Source organism: Petromyzon marinus, chromosome 3, assembly GCF_048934315.1.
Source record: "Petromyzon marinus isolate PM22_M1 ecotype Great Lakes invasive population chromosome 3, UKy_Petmar_22M1.pri1.0, whole genome shotgun sequence".
Lineage (NCBI taxonomy): Eukaryota > Metazoa > Chordata > Hyperoartia > Petromyzontiformes > Petromyzontidae > Petromyzon > Petromyzon marinus.
This window is the reverse complement of record NC_133669.1, coordinates 14,486,145-14,504,113: the sequence shown is the minus strand read 5'-3', so window position 1 is coordinate 14,504,113 and position 17,969 is coordinate 14,486,145. Positions and strand designations below refer to the sequence as shown.

General features: G+C 46.6%; 1 protein-coding gene across 3 annotated transcripts; it reads left to right on the top strand.

The window, feature by feature from the left end:
* The first annotated feature begins 1,239 nt into the window (after positions 1 to 1,239).
* On the top strand, positions 1,240 to 11,445 carry LOC116954501 (3 beta-hydroxysteroid dehydrogenase/Delta 5-->4-isomerase-like). Of its 3 annotated transcripts, XM_032975062.2 has the most exons (6): positions 1,240 to 1,374; positions 2,090 to 2,217; positions 5,168 to 5,373; positions 6,245 to 6,507; positions 7,901 to 8,062; positions 10,320 to 11,445. In XM_032975062.2, the coding sequence occupies exons 4-6, from the start codon at positions 6,297 to 6,299 to the stop codon at positions 11,141 to 11,143; spliced, it is 1,197 nt and encodes a 398-aa protein (XP_032830953.1). In that variant the 5' UTR covers positions 1,240 to 1,374; positions 2,090 to 2,217; positions 5,168 to 5,373; positions 6,245 to 6,296; the 3' UTR covers positions 11,144 to 11,445. The 3 variants fall into 3 exon arrangements, with proteins under 3 accessions (XP_032830953.1, XP_032830946.1, XP_075930580.1); XM_032975055.2 differs by lacking the exons at positions 1,240 to 1,374; positions 2,090 to 2,217 and having other exon boundaries at positions 4,988 to 5,373; XM_076074465.1 differs by lacking the exons at positions 1,240 to 1,374; positions 2,090 to 2,217; positions 5,168 to 5,373 and adding an exon at positions 5,395 to 5,905.
* The last annotated feature ends 6,524 nt before the right edge of the window (positions 11,446 to 17,969 follow it).

Genomic DNA, 17,969 nt, shown 5'->3' with positions numbered 1-17,969 from the left:
GAGCCAGAGGACATCCCTATCGCACCCAAGGTGTACAGGGAATGACTCTGACTCCCGGCCACGTAGTTTTACCCGGGCCCGCTCACCATCATGATGGTCCTTAATGATCATGAGCAGAGGGTCAGGGACTCCGAAAGCACGAAGAACAACCCAGAGCCTAGGCCTACTGATGGTATCATAGGCCGTGACCAGGTCAATAAAGCAGAGATGTAGGTCTTGTTGGAAATCCCTACACCTCTGCTGTAGCAAACGGACAGAAAATATGGCATGTGTGCATGACCGTCCTTTCCTGAAACCGCATTGGGGCTCCACAAGCCTCTCTTCAGCGTGCCTAGCAAGGCGATGTTGAATAATCCTTGCCAGGACCTTTCCTGGCACACTGAGGAGTGAGATGCCCCTGTAGTTGTTACAGTCTTTGCGGTCCCCCTTCTTAAAGAGGGGGACCACCAGGGCATCCTTCCAATTCTGCAGAACCTGTCCAGTGGTCCAGACTGTTGTTATGATGTCATGTAGGGCAGTCTTGCACAAACGCCACCCTCCCTCAGCATTTCGCTTGGGAGATCATCTCTGCCCGGTGCCTTTCCTGGTCTCAGACTCTGGATCGCCCTCAGTACTTCCTCAACAGATGGCACTCAGCCAGACGCTCATAGGGGGTGACTTCTTCCAATATTTGAGGCACCGCAGCTTCGGCAGGGTCATCCCCACTTTTTCCCACGTTGTTATCCAGGCTGAGGGATGTCCCCTACCCCAGGACCTCACAGAATGCTCAGCAAATCTGCAAACCTGTTCCTGGGGGTCGGAGATTGGATCACCATTCTTTCCCCTAATGATGGTAATAGGTGTGGCACTGCTGGTTACTTTTTTGATGGAATTAAAGAGCGATTTGTGATCACGGGCCACTGAGGCCGACTCCATCTCCTCAGCAACCCGCGACCACCACCCATCCTTGCAGCGCCTCACGGCTCTTCGAACCTTCGAGCAAAGGCTGTGGTAAGCCTCCTCAATCTCCGACGTGGGATGCTCTAGCCGATGAGAGTGGGCCTGTTGCTTTTTCTCAGCCAGCTTGAACACCTCCTCTCTCAGCCAGGGTCTCTGGGGAGGTCTGGACCGTCTACCCAAAGCAGCCATTGCAGCTGCATGAGCCACAGTCCTAAACCTCGCCCATTTCCCCTCGACATCAGGAGTGGGGGACGATGCCAACCGCAGCTGCAAGTGATGATGAAATTCTCACTTTCAACTTTGATCAGCTAGCTGAGGCCATGCTACTAAGGGTTTGAATGGGGTCCTGGGTGTTCACCCACCACCGGAGTGGAAGAATGGCAGACGCATCTTACAGATGACAAGTCGATGGTCAGTGGGAAGATCAGCTCCACGGTAGGTCCTGGTGTCAAGGACAAAGACAGACAAACACACACATACACGGGGCACGCGCACACAAACACAAACACTTCAACGACAACGATCCCCCATATAGTCTTAACAGACTGTTGAAGAGCAGCGCCTATGAAGGCCGGCACGGCACACGAGGGGGTGAGTCGGCAGCACCACGCCTGGCCACCATTCATCATCATTGACTCCCCAGTGGCGATGTTTACACACATTTGAGGTTGCATCGACCTAGGAGAGGCACAGAACCCATTCAAGATAATCGTCACTGGTGTTGGTCACTCGGGTCGCTGGGATTGTAGCGCAGCACGCTGAACATTGCACTACCGCTCCCCACACACAAACACGCACGGAGGCACGCGCGCACGCACGCACGCAATTCCATGCACTTTCACACACTCACTTTCACATACACACACGTGAGCGCAGGCGCACACACACACGCACAACTCCTATGGTTTCTCCTGGAAATCCTTCAAACGGGCTCCCTATCTTATACGTCTTGCCAGTAACAGTCAATTTGATATAGCCAAAGGGTTGTAAACTATAGTTATTGTTTGACAATCTGTGCCTGCTTTCTTTAATCACCCTGAGTAACAATTGTCTCTTGTACTGCTTTAAAGGGCAAACAGTGAACATATTATGTTAGGATTGTTTTTAATGCTAATAGCTTCGATTCATTTTTTGTGGTCCTTTATTTTAGGCCAGATGCGCTATCTCTGCCACAGATGTCACAAACAGGATGGGCTACAAGAGGCAAGATTAAGGCACCCCTATCTTACAGGGCCGCCAACAACAGCCTTGGGCAAACTGGCCAAGCCGATGCCCCAAGTAAGCATTCAAGGCCCCTGCTCGGTTTTCAATTGTCTTATGTACAATTTATGGTAGTTTTCTATCTTGTGTAGACAGTGTTGGTCAATTCATAGGCCTAATTGTATCAGAATTGTATTTGTATAAGCTTTTTAGAAATTGTCACAGATTTTCACACAATGATTGACTAATGTGTTATGACCGTAAACAAATATACCGATAACGTTTGAATAATTGTTGCACATTTATATGGTTAGTACATAACATAACTCAATCAAGCTGTGCATAGGAAGTGACCATCACAAAACGAAATAGAGCCCTCACCATGAACAAGACAATTAAGCATTCAATTAGGTTTTCCAGGTCAAAGTAAGCATGGGGCGGAGCCAGGGGGGGTGACAGGGGTGACATTCTGCGTATAAGTGTACGACACTCGGTCTGGCGAACTCCGTGCAACTGCATTGTCAGAGTGTGTCGCCAACCGATGGCGTCTAGTTCAACAGCCTGACTCTCTAATCATTCTTGAAATTAAAATTTGTTGAATGTCACCACGGCCTGAAATCCTGGCTCCACCCCTGAGTAAGTAAGCATGTATAATTGTGCAGGTAGTGACAGAGATGTGCTTACAGAGGGACGCCGCTGGAGCCATGCACTTTCAAATCTAGAGAACTGCTTTATGTGTTTAGTTTGTTGTCCTTCCCCCGAACCTCCGATTATCACGGTTGGTTACATACGGTGAAAACAGAGGTTCAACATACATACATTTTTCATCCAGCTTATAGATTTATAAAAATGTCACTGCCATGCTATAACAGCAGGGCTCTTTTAAAAGTACAGCATGTCCCTCGTTTTGACGAGGTAAATGTTACATGGAGTGATTCACCGCTTTCTGTTGGAATTGGGAACGGATTCTCATCACGTGACATGATGGGCACATTTGTAATAAAATTGGAGGGCAAAAAGCGTTTCATTCCAAGTTTCACGCGTGTATCACTGTGCTATGGCTGGAATGCCAGCGGTGGAAGTATCGAAACTAGGCATCGGATGAGTGACGCTTGAGTTGAGCAACGTTTTTAGCAATGAAGTATTGGGCAATGAACAGACAGAACTCGTGATAGAATGCAACTTAAATGCAGTAGAGACTTGTCCTATTAGTCTCCATTTCTCGTCAAACACACCAGAATTATTACCGGTAAGAGTTTTGCATAAAATATAACGATTTATGTTTGCCAAGTTAATTTTGGGTTAGGCTATATGATAATTTGACTCTCCCCCCCCCCTTCCTTGCCCCGCCACCATCCAACACAGCCAAACTAATCATTTGTCACGTGTACAAAGAGTTTAAACCACGGTGGTGAGATGTTACCTTCCTCGCCTGGGATACAGGAGGTCGTGGGTTTGATGACGACCCTAACGACGCCTGTATATTTGGAATGTATGTTCTCCCTCGGTCGCGTGGATTTTTCCACAGGTCCTTCGGCTTGTTTCCCTCCACATATGTTCATATTATTTGGCTGCTATAATTTCCCACATATGACAAGTTGCCATGTGTGGCCAGGTCGCCTCTGAAAAAGAGTTAATGGAAAGAATAATATGACGGTGAGGTATAGGAGGCCACACGCCCCAGGCTGATGAGCATTCCATCAAAGATTTGCAACCGTGGAGGGATGTTAGCAAGGCCTGCCGAGTCAGAAGTCTTGTTTACCTCCTCTCCAAAATTATGAATATATTGCTCCCTCGGAATGGAGTCGATTTATTGGGTGATTTTAATGTCTGAATGGATGATGATCCGAGGATTTTGGTGGGTGTAAAAAAAAGTATGGGCCAGTTATTCACAATACTGTTGAAACAGTAACTGGGCTGTGGTGGCTATGCGCATGGTTTGTGATCAAACACTGTGGAGGTTGTATTAACTCCCCTTCGGCGAGTTTGCCAGGAGAATTCGATACAGCAAAGTGCAGACTAACAATACCTGTCCTGTCTGCATGGGATAGAGTGTTACTCCTTGCACGTGTGTTTTCTCTGGGTGGTCGTGTTTCATTTCACATGTGTAAATGCTCATTAATTGTCTAAAACATCTTAACATAGATGCAACTCCTCGTTATTTATACAAACACTAGGGGGATAAGCTTTCCGTTCATCATACGGTCACATGATAGTCAAGCCAATGCTCTCTTTTTTAAATTAGCCAGATCAAGTGACAAATCAAATGTAATGAATTTTTGTGCGTGTATTTATTGGTGAATGGGATGAAAGCATCAATGTTCTACCCTTGAGAACCTGGTTGAACATGGGTAGCTAAAGCCCAAATTCGACAGTAATCTACCTTGCGTCTGTGCACAAGCTGATTCCATTGCTTCTTCTCTCCTTGACTGTTAATCCTTCATTATTCTTGACCATCAGCCATCATCATCCCTTCTATCTCCCGACAATGCGTTGACCAATCCCACTTTTTCTGAATACGGGTTGAATTATGCCATGAACCCGCGGTGGCTGCGGCGGTGGCGAGATGTTGTCTCCCTCGCCTGGTGTGCATGGAGGAAGTTGGCTCGATACTGACCCTGACGATGCCTAGATATTTGGAAAAGCATGTTCTCCCTCGGTCGCGTGGTCGCAAGGATATTTCTGCGGGTCCTCCAGTTTTGCCCTCCACATTTAGAAACACGCGTTTAGATTATTTGACCGATGTAAATGTCCACATATGATAAGAGCCACACGTGTGGCCAGGTCGCCTCTGAAAAAGAGTCAATAGCTCAGTGGGGTTTTACTCGGTCAATATAACGAATAAGTTATACGTAATTAATTCCTCTGTTCTCTAAATCCACGCGACTTCTTTGTTGTTGCCATTCTAAGAACGCGTCTCCCCCCCGCCACGCTCTTTCCATCAACACGGGCGCGCTCTTCCAGCCCCTGTTGCGCGCAGAGGTCCCGCCCACCGATCCAACACGCGCGTCTTCACGCGGTTTCACAGACCTCGTGCGCGCACTTCGCTGCCCATATAAACCCGGGACGGCGAGAAGACGAAGAAGGCCAGGGGAGAGGAGGGGAGTAGCCCATCGCCGAGTTAAGTCTCGCGAAACGGCATTTGCGCGACCCAAAACTTGCGAGCGAGGCGGCGAGCAGCAGCGAGGAAGGGCAGAGCGAGCGAGGGGAGCGACCCGCGCAAGTCACACGCCAGTAAGTGCGCCATCACAAATATAACCTAACCCTCTCATAACACGTGCGCACACGCATACGTACGCACTCTCACGTGCGTGACGTATACGTACAACCGCACATACGCGCACACTCTTGAAAATGTTGCAAATATCAGAAAGCCGGCAATTTTTTGGTAATCTCCTCGGTAAGAGACGCATTTTTTGGCTGGCTTAATGTTTTCCTCCGACGTACAGTTTTGTAGATACAGAGCGCAACGGACTCTTGCATTTTCATAGATATAGATGAAGCAATCGCGTAACTGTGGGTGGTGTTGCTGTATGAGCCCTGGTGGCCGCCCGAATTCGATTCCTGGACATGGCAAACAAGAGAGGCACGAATAATGTTTTTAGAAGAATGTTTTTGGTTTATTTGGACAGCGTGATGATACCGTTTCAAAAAAAAAAATCTCGAGGAAGCGACGTCAACAAAGAGCGAATTATTTGGTGTTGCTGCTGCTTCATTGACGGTGCTGCACAAACACAACGAACAGCAATAACAACCTAAGCGAAAGGTTTGTGTAATATGTACGTGCAAATATATAAACGGTCAATAACACTGCCTTAAAGTAAAAAAAAACTTAATAAAGGCATTCGGGGAACGGCTGTCCATATCACATTCCAGAGGCAGGAGCAAATTCCATACAACATATTTGTACACCGCAAGTAACAAGCTTCAGAATTGTTAGTGCATGTACCCACGTCTCCTTTTGTTCCGGTTTACAGTGACCAACCGGTTCATTTCGAATTTGCCGGTTTGAGAGGTTTTACAGCAGTTGTGAGTGTGGAGTAGTGTTCAATTGTACTCGTGGTGTCATTTCTTGTTCTTGCACTTGGCCGATGTTTGGCTTCAGCTCTCCGAGTCGCCGCTCAATCTCCAGTGCCACCGCCCCACATCCTGGGCTCATGGAGGGGCCCACAGCGCCCACGGACCAGGGCCCCCTGCAAGGGGACTCGTCGGGCCCCGTGCCGCCCCCGCACGTGTACGTGGTGACGGGCGGTGCGGGCTTCCTGGGCGGCTTCTTGACCCCTCAGCTGCTGGAGCTCGGGGAGGAGGTCGCCGAAGTTCGACTCGTAGACTGCGCCTTCAAGGGCGATGAGATTTTGTCCTATCCAGGTACTGCGATTTCCTGTGCAATGGGCACGGTGTGTGTGCGTGTGTGTGTGCAAAAATTGGTGTGTTGTGTGCACGCACGGTGTTTTGGCGAAGGTCTCATAATTTTTTGCTAACAATGGTGCGTGACAAATCGTGGATTGATTTGTCTCAAGCTCAACGATGAGCCGTTGTTTTCATCTCTTCGCAGAGCGTACTGTTTGGGAGTACATCATGTGTAATCATTTTTTTTCAGATCTCCCCCTCTGATTTCTTTCTGAGTCTATGGCAGCTGTTTGTTGTCAACCGAGACTACGACTTCTTTTTTTTCCTAAAAACATGTTAGATCGACTGTCGAGATGACAATTCCTTCTTTGCTTGATGAATCTCTCCCGCATGAACGCAATGTTTTTTTTTCCTGTCCATGTTCCAAAGCATTCAGAAGCCGAGTCGTGTTTTCTCAGTTGCATGCTTTTTGGTAACAAAGTTGCGAAGCTTCACATGTGTGATAACGCTGTACAGATATCCCTGCTGCCCAACAAATACTAGGAGATGTCGTTGAATATTTCACAATTTTCCCGACAAGTTCATGGTTTGCTGCTGCCTCGTGATTGTTCATGCTTTTTGAGGTTGTCAGATCACAGCGCAATTTGCAGATTGCCAGCACCTCAAGGTACACAAGCGACAACTGACCTACATACTTGTCTGTGTTTGACGAACAATTCCCTTCAACGTTTTTTGAGAGCACTTCATATTTTTTCTCCAAAAATTAATGTCATTGAACTTTCCTGTTTTGTTTTCTTCACCACAAAATGGCCTTGGATAAAATGTCTGTACAGAGTTGGATGCTTCACTTGAAGCGTTTTCACTTTTCCCAGATGCCAAGCGGCGCAATAGTCCAATTCCTGAAAAACCTCGATCAGAGATTCTACTGTTTCCACATGCAGAGCCCATTTTCCGTTGCAATCAGCAGTAATCATGTTTTTCAAATATTGACGAGCTTGAAACAAATGCGCTGGTACCGACACAGTTCTGATCACTCCGAACACACTTTCAAAGAATATTCAAAACCTTTCATGAAATTGTAAAATGTTGCTTTGACCACCTGGATTAAGTCGTGATCATGTTTGATGTTGCTTCAGAAGTGAGCTAAAACAATCATAACTGGTGTGTTAAACTCTTATACACTTAACAATAAAAATGTGTATGACTGTCAGATGGTGGAGTGCCTTATTGCCACAAATTTGATCACATTATGCGGTCAAACCCAAAACAAATCTATCATCACTCGTAATAATACCTCTGAAAACCAAAGTATTAAGTGTGTGGAAGCTGTTTGGCCTGTCAATGCATACGGACCCCCGAGTTTTCTTGGCAACAGTTATGCCCTCTCCTATCTATGCTTGCATGCGTGCAGAGGCCGTGCGAGGCAAGATCCGCGTGATCCAGGCCGACATCCGCGATGAGCGTGCGATGCGGGCGGCGTGCCGAGGCGCCCATGTCCTCCTGCACACGGCCTCGCTCATCGACGTGTGGGACCGCAACAGCGAGGCAGAGATCTTTTCCGTGAACCAGCACGGTGAGATCGGGGGTTACGCTTCTAGAGCTGGGATCTGTATTCGATTAAGTCGATTGTCAAACTAAATCGTTACAATGTACTATTTTCTTTCGTGGTCAATTAATCAGGGGCCATTTAAGCATGGTGCCAGCACTCACATCTTGCTTCCTGAAGGTGGTAAACTCCCTACAAGCCACATCCAGCATGACGTGGTTAATTATTTCTATGAGATCGCCAAGCCTCGCACATCACTTCACAGCCAGTGGCGCACTTAAAAACAGAGGTTACACTTAAATATATGTTATCTGATAAAATGAGTAATCGAACCAACAAACGTACAAGTAATCCATAACGTATATCATCGGACAGTCCTGCTCTACGCGAGTCTTAACACGGCGCTATGGGGAGACCTTCCATCTCAATGCATGAATCTACAAGTGATTTCTGCGCAAGCCTTCGCTTCAAGCGACCAGGAAAATATTTCCGCATCTGGCACACCACATCCAGTTTATCTATCGCAATGACTGTGGTCATTAGTCACACACATACTCTAGGCTACCAGTGACCCAAAACATATAAGGTTCGAATATTAAGCATTGCTTAACCTTGCCCTGCAAGAAGAGATCTTAGTATCGAGTTGTCGAGGGTAACTGCCCCAAAAACCTAGTAACTTTCCACACTACATGCCACATTTGAACTCACACTAGTTTTATCATCTATTGGCTGTGAATGTTTTTTGTCTGTGTTTTAAGATATCCGACTGCATGATATCTGGAACTGTTGTTTGTGAAACGTTTATGGAGCTAAATTTGAAGACATCATCCCTTTAAAGCATGTTTTCCTTCCAGTTATATTTAAATCGAGATGATGACATTTCTACTCGATGCTTTATATAATCGTACATTATAATTAGGCATTATGTCGCATCTAGAGGGGACCACATCTCAAATGCTGTTTCGAAAACTGGAAATGTACTCATTTCAATCAAAGGCAGATAAAAAGTTATTGGGCTTGAACAGGAGCGGAGTCGAAAGCACATATGGCTGGAGTAAGGGAGTTTCAGACTATCGGAGCAGCAGAGGAGATTGAGCAAGTTTGAATGACTTACCACTGAGCAAAGATTGATTGGAGGCTTGGTACAGAAAACCTTGGTTGCTGGTGTAAAAAAATTACTATCGTTCATATATGGGAGGAGAGTGAGAGAATAAATAGGCAGGGGCGAATCTATGGCATATCCTGAGGATGATGAGTGCATCATTAAAATTGATTGACTGCAGAGCGATTGGAGTACAAGAGTGATGGATTTTATGTAAGACTGGCAGTGGCAATTAGTGCTATCTAGAGTTTGTAGGTGAGGGAGTTGGGGAGGCTGGAGAGGAGAGATTTGCAATAGTCAAGTTGGGATGTAATGAAGGCATGGATAAGGGCAATGGCGGAGCCAGGATTTTCAGGTAGAGGGTGCAACCACTCCAGCAATGAAAAATGATCGGAGTTGTTAGTAAGTAAGGACTTGTCCCTTGCTTTTAATTCGACACGTGTGTGGCGATGGCGCAGCCATCGATCGAGGGACGAATTTAAACCGCGTTGTGTGATCGGCATCGCGCTCGCTGAAGAGAAGTCGTGGACTCTGTAGACGCAACTGCGCACAATTCTGAGTCACTTATAACTGCTTTGCTGTTACTTATTGCCAATTATGGACTCAGACTATTGTCCTATTCATCTCATATAGTCCCTGGCACGTAGTAATATGCTGCACAGTGGGGTCGCAAAATTCCGATTTATTACTAATAAACCCCAACGATCTAATCGAAATTAGGGATTTTGATCGGATCTTTGGGGGGGCACGTGCCCCCCCACCACTGGCTCCGCCAGTGGATAAGGGGCTTAGTGGCAGGTACTGTATAAGAATGTGGGAGATATGCAGATGGGATTATGAGGTCCTGCAGAGTTGAGGCATATCGGAAGAGAACGAGAGCTCAGGGTCAATGACAACTCCAAGGTTTTGCACATTTTGTTTTATCAGTGTTTAGGAGGTGCACGTTCAATGTGAAAACATACCTTTAATGCATCATATTTTTGATGCATTCTGTCGTCAATCGTGACTGCTCTGAGACCAGGATTTTAACTTAGGATCTCAGTGGTGCCAGTTTGGTGTCTCTCTAACCTCTGAGCTACCGAGCCACGTGTTAAGAATCCATGAAGGACTACATTCCATGAGACTGAACTTTGATATATCTCTCTCTCTCTCTGCCCCTCCTGTCCGATGCCCTGACTGCAGGCACGCATGTGCTATTGGAGGCCTGCGTGCACGAGGGTGTGAGCGTCGCCATCTACACCAGCTCCGTGGAGGTGGCCGGGCCCAACGGGCAGGGTGACCCCATTGTCAATGGCGACGAGGAGACCCCGTACAAGCACAACCTCTGTTTCACCTACAGCCGCAGCAAGGCAGAGGCCGAACGTCTCACGCTGTCCTACGACGGCGCGGCTCTTCCGGGCGGCGGCACCCTGACGACGTGCGCTCTGCGGCCCATGTACATCTACGGCGAGCGCTGCCGCTTCTTGCGATTCCACATAACCAATGGCCTCGCCAACGGGCGCGTGCTGCTGCGCGGGTCGCGCCCCAGCGCCCTCGTGAATCCCGTCTACGTCGGCAACGTGGCGCACGCGCACGTGCTGGCAGCACGCCTGGCACTGACGGGCGGCACCGAGGCGGAGCGACGTCGCCCCGGCGGGCGCGTCTACTACGTGTCGGATGACACGCCGCCCATCAGCTACTCAGATTTCAACTACATGGTGGCGCGCGACCTTGGCTTCGGCATTCAGAAGCGGCTGCCGATGCCGTTCGTCGTCCTATACGCCGTGGCGGCCCTGCTCGAGCTGCTCCGCTTCTTGATGCGGCCGTTCTACAAGTTCGTCCCACCCATCAACCGTCAGCTCGTGGTCATGGTCAACACGCACTTCACGTTCAAGCACGAGCGCGCGCGGCGCGAGCTGGGCTACAAACCCCGCTTCTCGTGGGAGGAGGCGCACGCCCGCACCACCGAGTGGCTCGCCAAGGAGGTGCCCTTGATAGAGGCTGAGCTGAAACAAAACAAGAAATAACGTGCCGTCGACGCTTTGCGAGCTGAAAGAAGATGCAACCCGAGGAGCAGATATCTATTGTGGCTAGTTACCTAGGCCAGTAGAGTGTAGGCTGGTTGGCATGGGCCCGAGTGCAAGGGATCAAATGGAGCTGTCCAATTTCGCCCCCATCTCTGTAGCCCTACCTGCACACTTGATAATTACGCTAGTTATATCGGCTGTGTCGCTAGGTAGTGTGGAATGCTTTGTTATTAGGGGTGGAAGAATGTATCGATTCATAAGTTCATTTTAATTCTTAAGCTTAATAAATGCATTGAATCGGCTGAGTATGAATTCATATATATTTTTAAAATGTTTTTTTGGTTTATGTCACCTCTGTTTTCACCACGAGGGGCGCTACCATTCATAACAATGTAAACATGTTTTATTCTTTTCAGGAGGCATGACCCTGAATCACATGAATTTGTGGAAACACCCAGGCGATTACAGGTGTGTCTCGCTTAACGAGCGAGATATGTTCCATGAAATTAGCTCGGGAAGCGAAAATCGTGAAACCATCATCGTTTTCCCATTGACTCACTCCCATCTAACGTGAGAAATACAAATTATAATGTGATAATAAAGTAATGAAACAACAAATGTAACACCGCACATGAAAAGAAACAGTACAAGATCCACCGTATAGCCTTTACAGACTTTTGGGCCAAGTGCTGTTAGCGAGCAGCACCTATGAAGACCGGTATGGCACATGAGGGGTGGGTGGGCAGCACGACGCCCGATCACCTTTATCTCCCCAGTGGCGATGTTTACATACCGCACCAGGTACTCATTTGAGGCTGAGTCGACCTAGGGGAGGCCCAGGACCGGTTCAGATAATCGTCACTGGTTTTGGCTATGAGCGAGAATCGAACTCGAGTCGCCGGGTTCGTTACACCGCTTGCTCACTCAACCGCTCTCCTCCCGCCACCCACCGATTACAGTGCCACCACGAGGCCCCATTCCCCCACATGGAGGCACGGCACGTGACAGCTGATAAACAAACAGCTGCAGGCCACCTTGGGCCCCCTGCCTCCACAGGACGCATATTTATCGATCGGTCTCCGCTCGATAAGCAAAGATTTTGCTCTTTTTGCAAACAATTGGGTCAAAATTCAAATGGTTCTTTCCAGTGAATTCACGTGGAAAGAACGCTCATTAGCGAGACACGCCGGCAATTGTTCCACTCTTCTCTGTTATTGAGAAAAAAAAAACACATCCAAGTGATTCTCTGGTGCTCTTGTTTTGTCACTGGTGTGTGACTGTATTGATGTCACCACAGTGTCATCACGGAAACGGGCCTGAGTCACTTTGAATCTTGTGTTACATAAATAAAGCGCCATACTCACGTTTGACATCCCTAACCCACACCCGTCTACAGGATAACAGCTTCTGTAACTCTCTTCAGCAACACTTTGTTGAACATCACAGGTGCAAGTAATAAAGTATTTGTGTAAGTGTTGGAAGAATTAACATTATCAAACCCTGGTCTCTATACATTCACAGAATAAATCCTTGAACTGAATCATACTCTTTGGGTCTTTCGGTAAAGTCACGTAGATAGAAAAATAATTTAATAATTACGACGTTTCCATCGCAGCACAAGCAATCGTCTTCAGGTGATTTACAAAATTCATCTCAGAAGTGGATACTTTTACATCATTACCCATGCTGCAGTGCTGCATGAATTCTCATTATTGTCAAGCCCCAAATGCTTTTACTCCTGTGCCTCGTACCCTTCATCTCCCTCTTGCCCCTTCCTCTTGATCTTCCCCAAATACACAACAGGGTATTCCCCTAAATGAGTAGTTAATCAAGAGTATACCGCGAATACTGTTCTAAAATAACTAAAGAAATGGAAAAGGTCAAGCACGTTGTGGTTAGAGCAGATGACTCGTACAATATAGTTTGTAAGTTTAAAACATGTCAGAGAATGGACTGAACCCATCAGTGGTTTCCTTGTAAAACAGTGGTTTCCTTGTAAAAAGATATTGTCCTCTGTCATAGAAATGTGGAATTTTCACCACTAACTCTGGAATGCCCAGCAAGCAACTGAGCAATGCAAAGCTGCCACGTACCATTTTTAAAGTGGGACCTACGTGCGGCCCGTGGGAATATATAAATAAGGTGTGACCACGGTGACTATGCAGAGGACATGTTTAACATGTTATGCTTCCAGATAAAGTTACCGAAGAGAAACCTTTCAGATTCGGCATAAACCAATAATTATAACAATAATTCCCGGCATAAACCAATAATTATAACAAGAATTCCCAGCATAAACCAATAATTATAACAACAATTTCCGTTCTTGAACTAGGAAAGCCTCAATAAGTCTCGAGACCTATTTTTCAGCATGGCCGTGCATCGGGATGTTTGGCCAATTCGATGAATTATTGTTTAGCTTTACGTGGGAGTAACACTCAAAGCTGCGCACCCATACATGAAAGTGTCCATTTCCGTGTTTCCATCTCGTGGCTAGCTCACCGAATTAGGCTGCACGTGCAGAGCTGCAACTAACAGTCAACAGTAAATCAGCATATTCTTGGTTCTTTCGGTAAAGTCACGTAAAAGGGAAATAATAAAGTAATAAAATTAAACCATAATAAAATTCTCAGGACGTTTGGGCCACAACGCAAGCAGCCGTCCTCTGGTGAAGAACAGAGCTGTCGGAAAGACACCGTCTTCATGAACACTGCTAAGCTTGGCAGCGTATTTTAAGCTGGGTGGGAGGAGGAGAGCGCCTTGACAAAGGAGTTTACATATCAACAAAGGAATTTAACATGTTGATGACAAATGCAGATATGGGGTTAGTCACTCTTTGTGGAATGTGTAGGCAGTGGGCGGGGGGGTCTCAAAGTCATATTATGCTAGTGTATTATGTAGGATTAGCATTAATAAAGGGAGGGAAATTTTTATAATAAAGAACTGCAGCAGCCAAACCACCGCGTATCAAGCTAGTGCATTAAGTGGAAAACAAAAAAGGAGTTTCTAAAGAACTACAAATACCCTACTACTATACAATAAATCGATGTGAAAATAAATAGATATAAACTACATCAATGTACTCAATATACTCTACAATAAGCTGAGCTATTAACATTAAGTAACTGGGTATACACTACACTATATAATGACTACCATATAGTAAACCGATATACAATTACGATACTGACCGTTTGTGTTATGGTCGAAACGTCGTGAGAATATTTATTTTTTATATATTTTATTATTTTATTGTTTCCCTTCAACGTGACTTTACCGAAAGAGCTAAGAATAAAAGCTATATAGTCAACTTTCGTGACTACAGGAATTAATATTCTTGGTTCTTTCGGTAAAGTCACGTCGATAGAATAGAAAAAAATCTAAAATTATGAAATAAATTTTTAATAAAATAAAAAATAATAAAAGCAAAAAAACACAATAAAAATAATTAAAAAATAAAATGTTTTTTTTGCTTTTATTTTCATTTTTTTCTTTTTTCTTTGACTATTTTTATCGTGTTTTTTTTGCTTTTATTACTTTAAATTTTATTATTTTTATTGCTTATTTATTTTAGTATTTTATTATTTTTATTATTTTCTATCTACGTGACTTTACCGAAAGAACCAAGAATATGACTGAAAATGGCCAATACCAATACCCGCTATCTATTCGCCACGAAGTGACGGTGACGTCACCACAGCGCCCGTGCCACGCTCGGTGTACCCCGAGGCTACGTGAAGTGTCGAAGGTTCGCTGACAGGAGGTCACGGGACAGACCCAGCTGACATGGGTTGGCTGACTGAGATGACCCGCAGATGCACCGTCTGTACCCCCCACCGTGCTAACTTGCTCTGTTTTATCAGCCCGGCGTTCCGCTCGTTGTTGTGAGCGTCGCTCTTCTGCCATCAGTTGTTGTTGGAGGGCGACTGCCTCCAACTGCCCAGCAGCGTCCTTTACGAGCCTCCTCCACAGAAGCCGATCCCGACACCGGTGGTACCAGTCATTGGCAAGTCCACTCAGCTCCACATCCTCCCGTACCGTATCAGCCCATCTCTTCTCCAGCCCATGTCGTGCCCGTTTAGGCCCCTCTATGCGGCCAAACAGAAGCTGCTTGGGCATGTGGTGGCTGGGCATGCGGGCTACATGACCCAGCTAATGCAGCCTTGCCTGCCGGAGGAGCTCACTGATGGGAATTAGTCCAGTTCTTTCAAGGATTTGTGAGCTCATACAATCCAGCCTGGTTAAACCCAGGATGGATCGTAGGCAGGCTAGCCTGAATGTTTCTAACTGGCACAGATGTTCCACCAGAGGGTTCAGCGTTTCACAAGCATAGAGAAGGGAGGGCATGAGTGTGGCCGAGAAGACCCCAAGCTTCGTGCGCAACGAAAGACCAGGTAGCTTCCACACAGCATTATGCAGCCGATGAAAATATAATGCTGCCCGACTGATTCGGAGTGAGACCTCTGCTGTTAAACTAGAGCTTGTCATAATTACACTGCCCATGTATGGGGAACTATTCAATATAGGCACAAACATTGAACATTGTATATTATTTTATTGGATGTTATGGAATAAGGATTCTATGCTGGATGAGGTGGAACAAGTGTTCTTCAACACATCTTGTACTATGAAGAAGGGTCATTGCTCTAAACGTTATGTATAATGTGTTGAGTTGTTTTTGTTATCGTGCCTTTTCACCACTGCCAACGCAGCATCACCAAATTATTTGCTTAATTATGTAATAAATGGGTCAGAAATGTTTCAGTGATGGCTCAAGCTGGAATTGAACTAATGGCCAAGTGGTAACTGGGCCATTAGGCCTCGTTTAAAGCCATAATCAAGTTCACTGCTGCACACCGCAATGCCTTTCTGCTCGTATAGCCAGTGGCGCAACGTGGCTGACAATGGCACTGGTGCCCCACTCCAACAAATGTCCTCTCATTCGCAGCCCGGCGTCTGGGCTCCTCCGCCACGTGGTCCCCGGTACAGTCTCACTGCTTGCACACTCCTTAGCCATGCCGCTTTGTATTACAGCTCATTGCCGTCATTCTGCACCCCATTAACATGTTGAAATAACAACACTTCCATTCAAGAAAAAAAACGACTTGTGGTGACGGGTCTTATGTGTATCGGCTTCTGTATCTCTCCCTTCGTCATTGTATATCTCTCCGTTGTTGCCTCCATGTGCCTTTTTATTTGGATCTGTGTGTCTGTATCTCTGTACCTGTCTGTCTCTATGCGCCTGTGTCTATCTCTGTATCTGTCTGTCTCTATGCGCCTGTGTGTCTATCTCTGTATCTGTCTGTCTCTATGCGCCTGTGTGTCTATCTCTGTATCTGTCTGTCTCTATGCGCCTGTGTGTCTATCTCTGTATCTGTCTGTCTCTATGCGCCTGTGTGTCTATCTCTGTATCTGTCTGTCTCTATGCGCCTGTGTGTCTATCTCTGTATCTGTCTGTCTCTATGCGCCTGTGTGTCTATCTCTGTATCTGTCTGTCTCTATGCGCCTGTGTGTCTATCTCTGTATCTGTCTGTCTCTATGCGCCTGTGTGTCTATCTCGGTATCTGTCTGTCTCTATGCGCCTGTGTGTCTATCTCTGTATCTGTCTGTCTCTATGCGCTCGTGTGAGTCTCTGTCTCTCTGGAGACTCATGCTGCCTGAATGTGCGTACCCGCAACAAATACAGGTCTCTCGTCCAGGTATTAAGACACCTGGGGCAAGTAATGTTAGCGAACACATATTAAGGCCAGCATGGGTGTGAGGTGATATCAAGCGGAGCGCCAGGTGGCTAAAACGTAGCGAGGTGGTAGTGTCGAGCCGGTCATCTCTGTCAACCCATGGCACCTCGATCTGTTCCGTGATTCTCTTTGCCAGCGATTCTTCGGCATTTCAAGTGGCTTCAAGGTGCACCCAGCTTGGCACATGCGCCGTGGTGCCGTCACCGCCACTGAATGTCGAACGGCGATTGCATGTTGGTGCGTGAGCGCAAGTGCTGGACACCCACCCACCCATCCCCTCGTGTTGTGTTGTCGGCCTTCATAGGTGCTCGCTGACAGTACTGCACTGGCCCAAGCAGTCTGTTTCGACGACAAGGGAGAATAGGAGATCTTTGTCTCGTGTCGGGCGCAGTGGCGCAATGGGTTGCGCAACATTCGACGAACCTCGCGGGTTAACCAACCGCTCAATGTTGTTTTAGAACCGGGTTAGGGCCTCCCTTAGGTCTACTCGGCCCTAAATAAGTAGCTGGAGCGGGCTGTAAACATCAGCACTGGGGAGACAAAAGGGGCTGAGCCACGCCATCCCCTCGTGTCACGCTGACATCGATAGGTTCCACATCGCCGCCTGCTGTTTGGGGATGGAGTGACACGTGTCGGAACTGATTTCACCAAGAGGCAAGCAAGCACTGCACTGAGATAGAGGACATTTATCATCTGGATCATTTACTGCAATTGTATCTAGGTTTGCTTCAAGAATAATGAAACCCGGATTCTGCACATCACTATGGCCATGCAAAATGTGATGATGGTAACAACTCATTACGCTCTACTATGAGTTAAACAATCTTGGATGAAAGACTACAGATATAATCTTAAAAGCAAACATATTGCCACATTCCTATGTTAGTGAATCTTAATTTTCATCTGATTTTTTTTTAACTTGGCAGACGACGTATCCATCACCACCACTGGACAAAATCACAGCAGTGATGAGTTTCCCTTTGGTGGCATCTAGCACGGGTTTAATTTCATTCACCTCTACACAGACGTTTTAAAAAATAAAATCCTGGAACGACTCTGCCCCCACACCTCTTTACTCGTCACAAGTC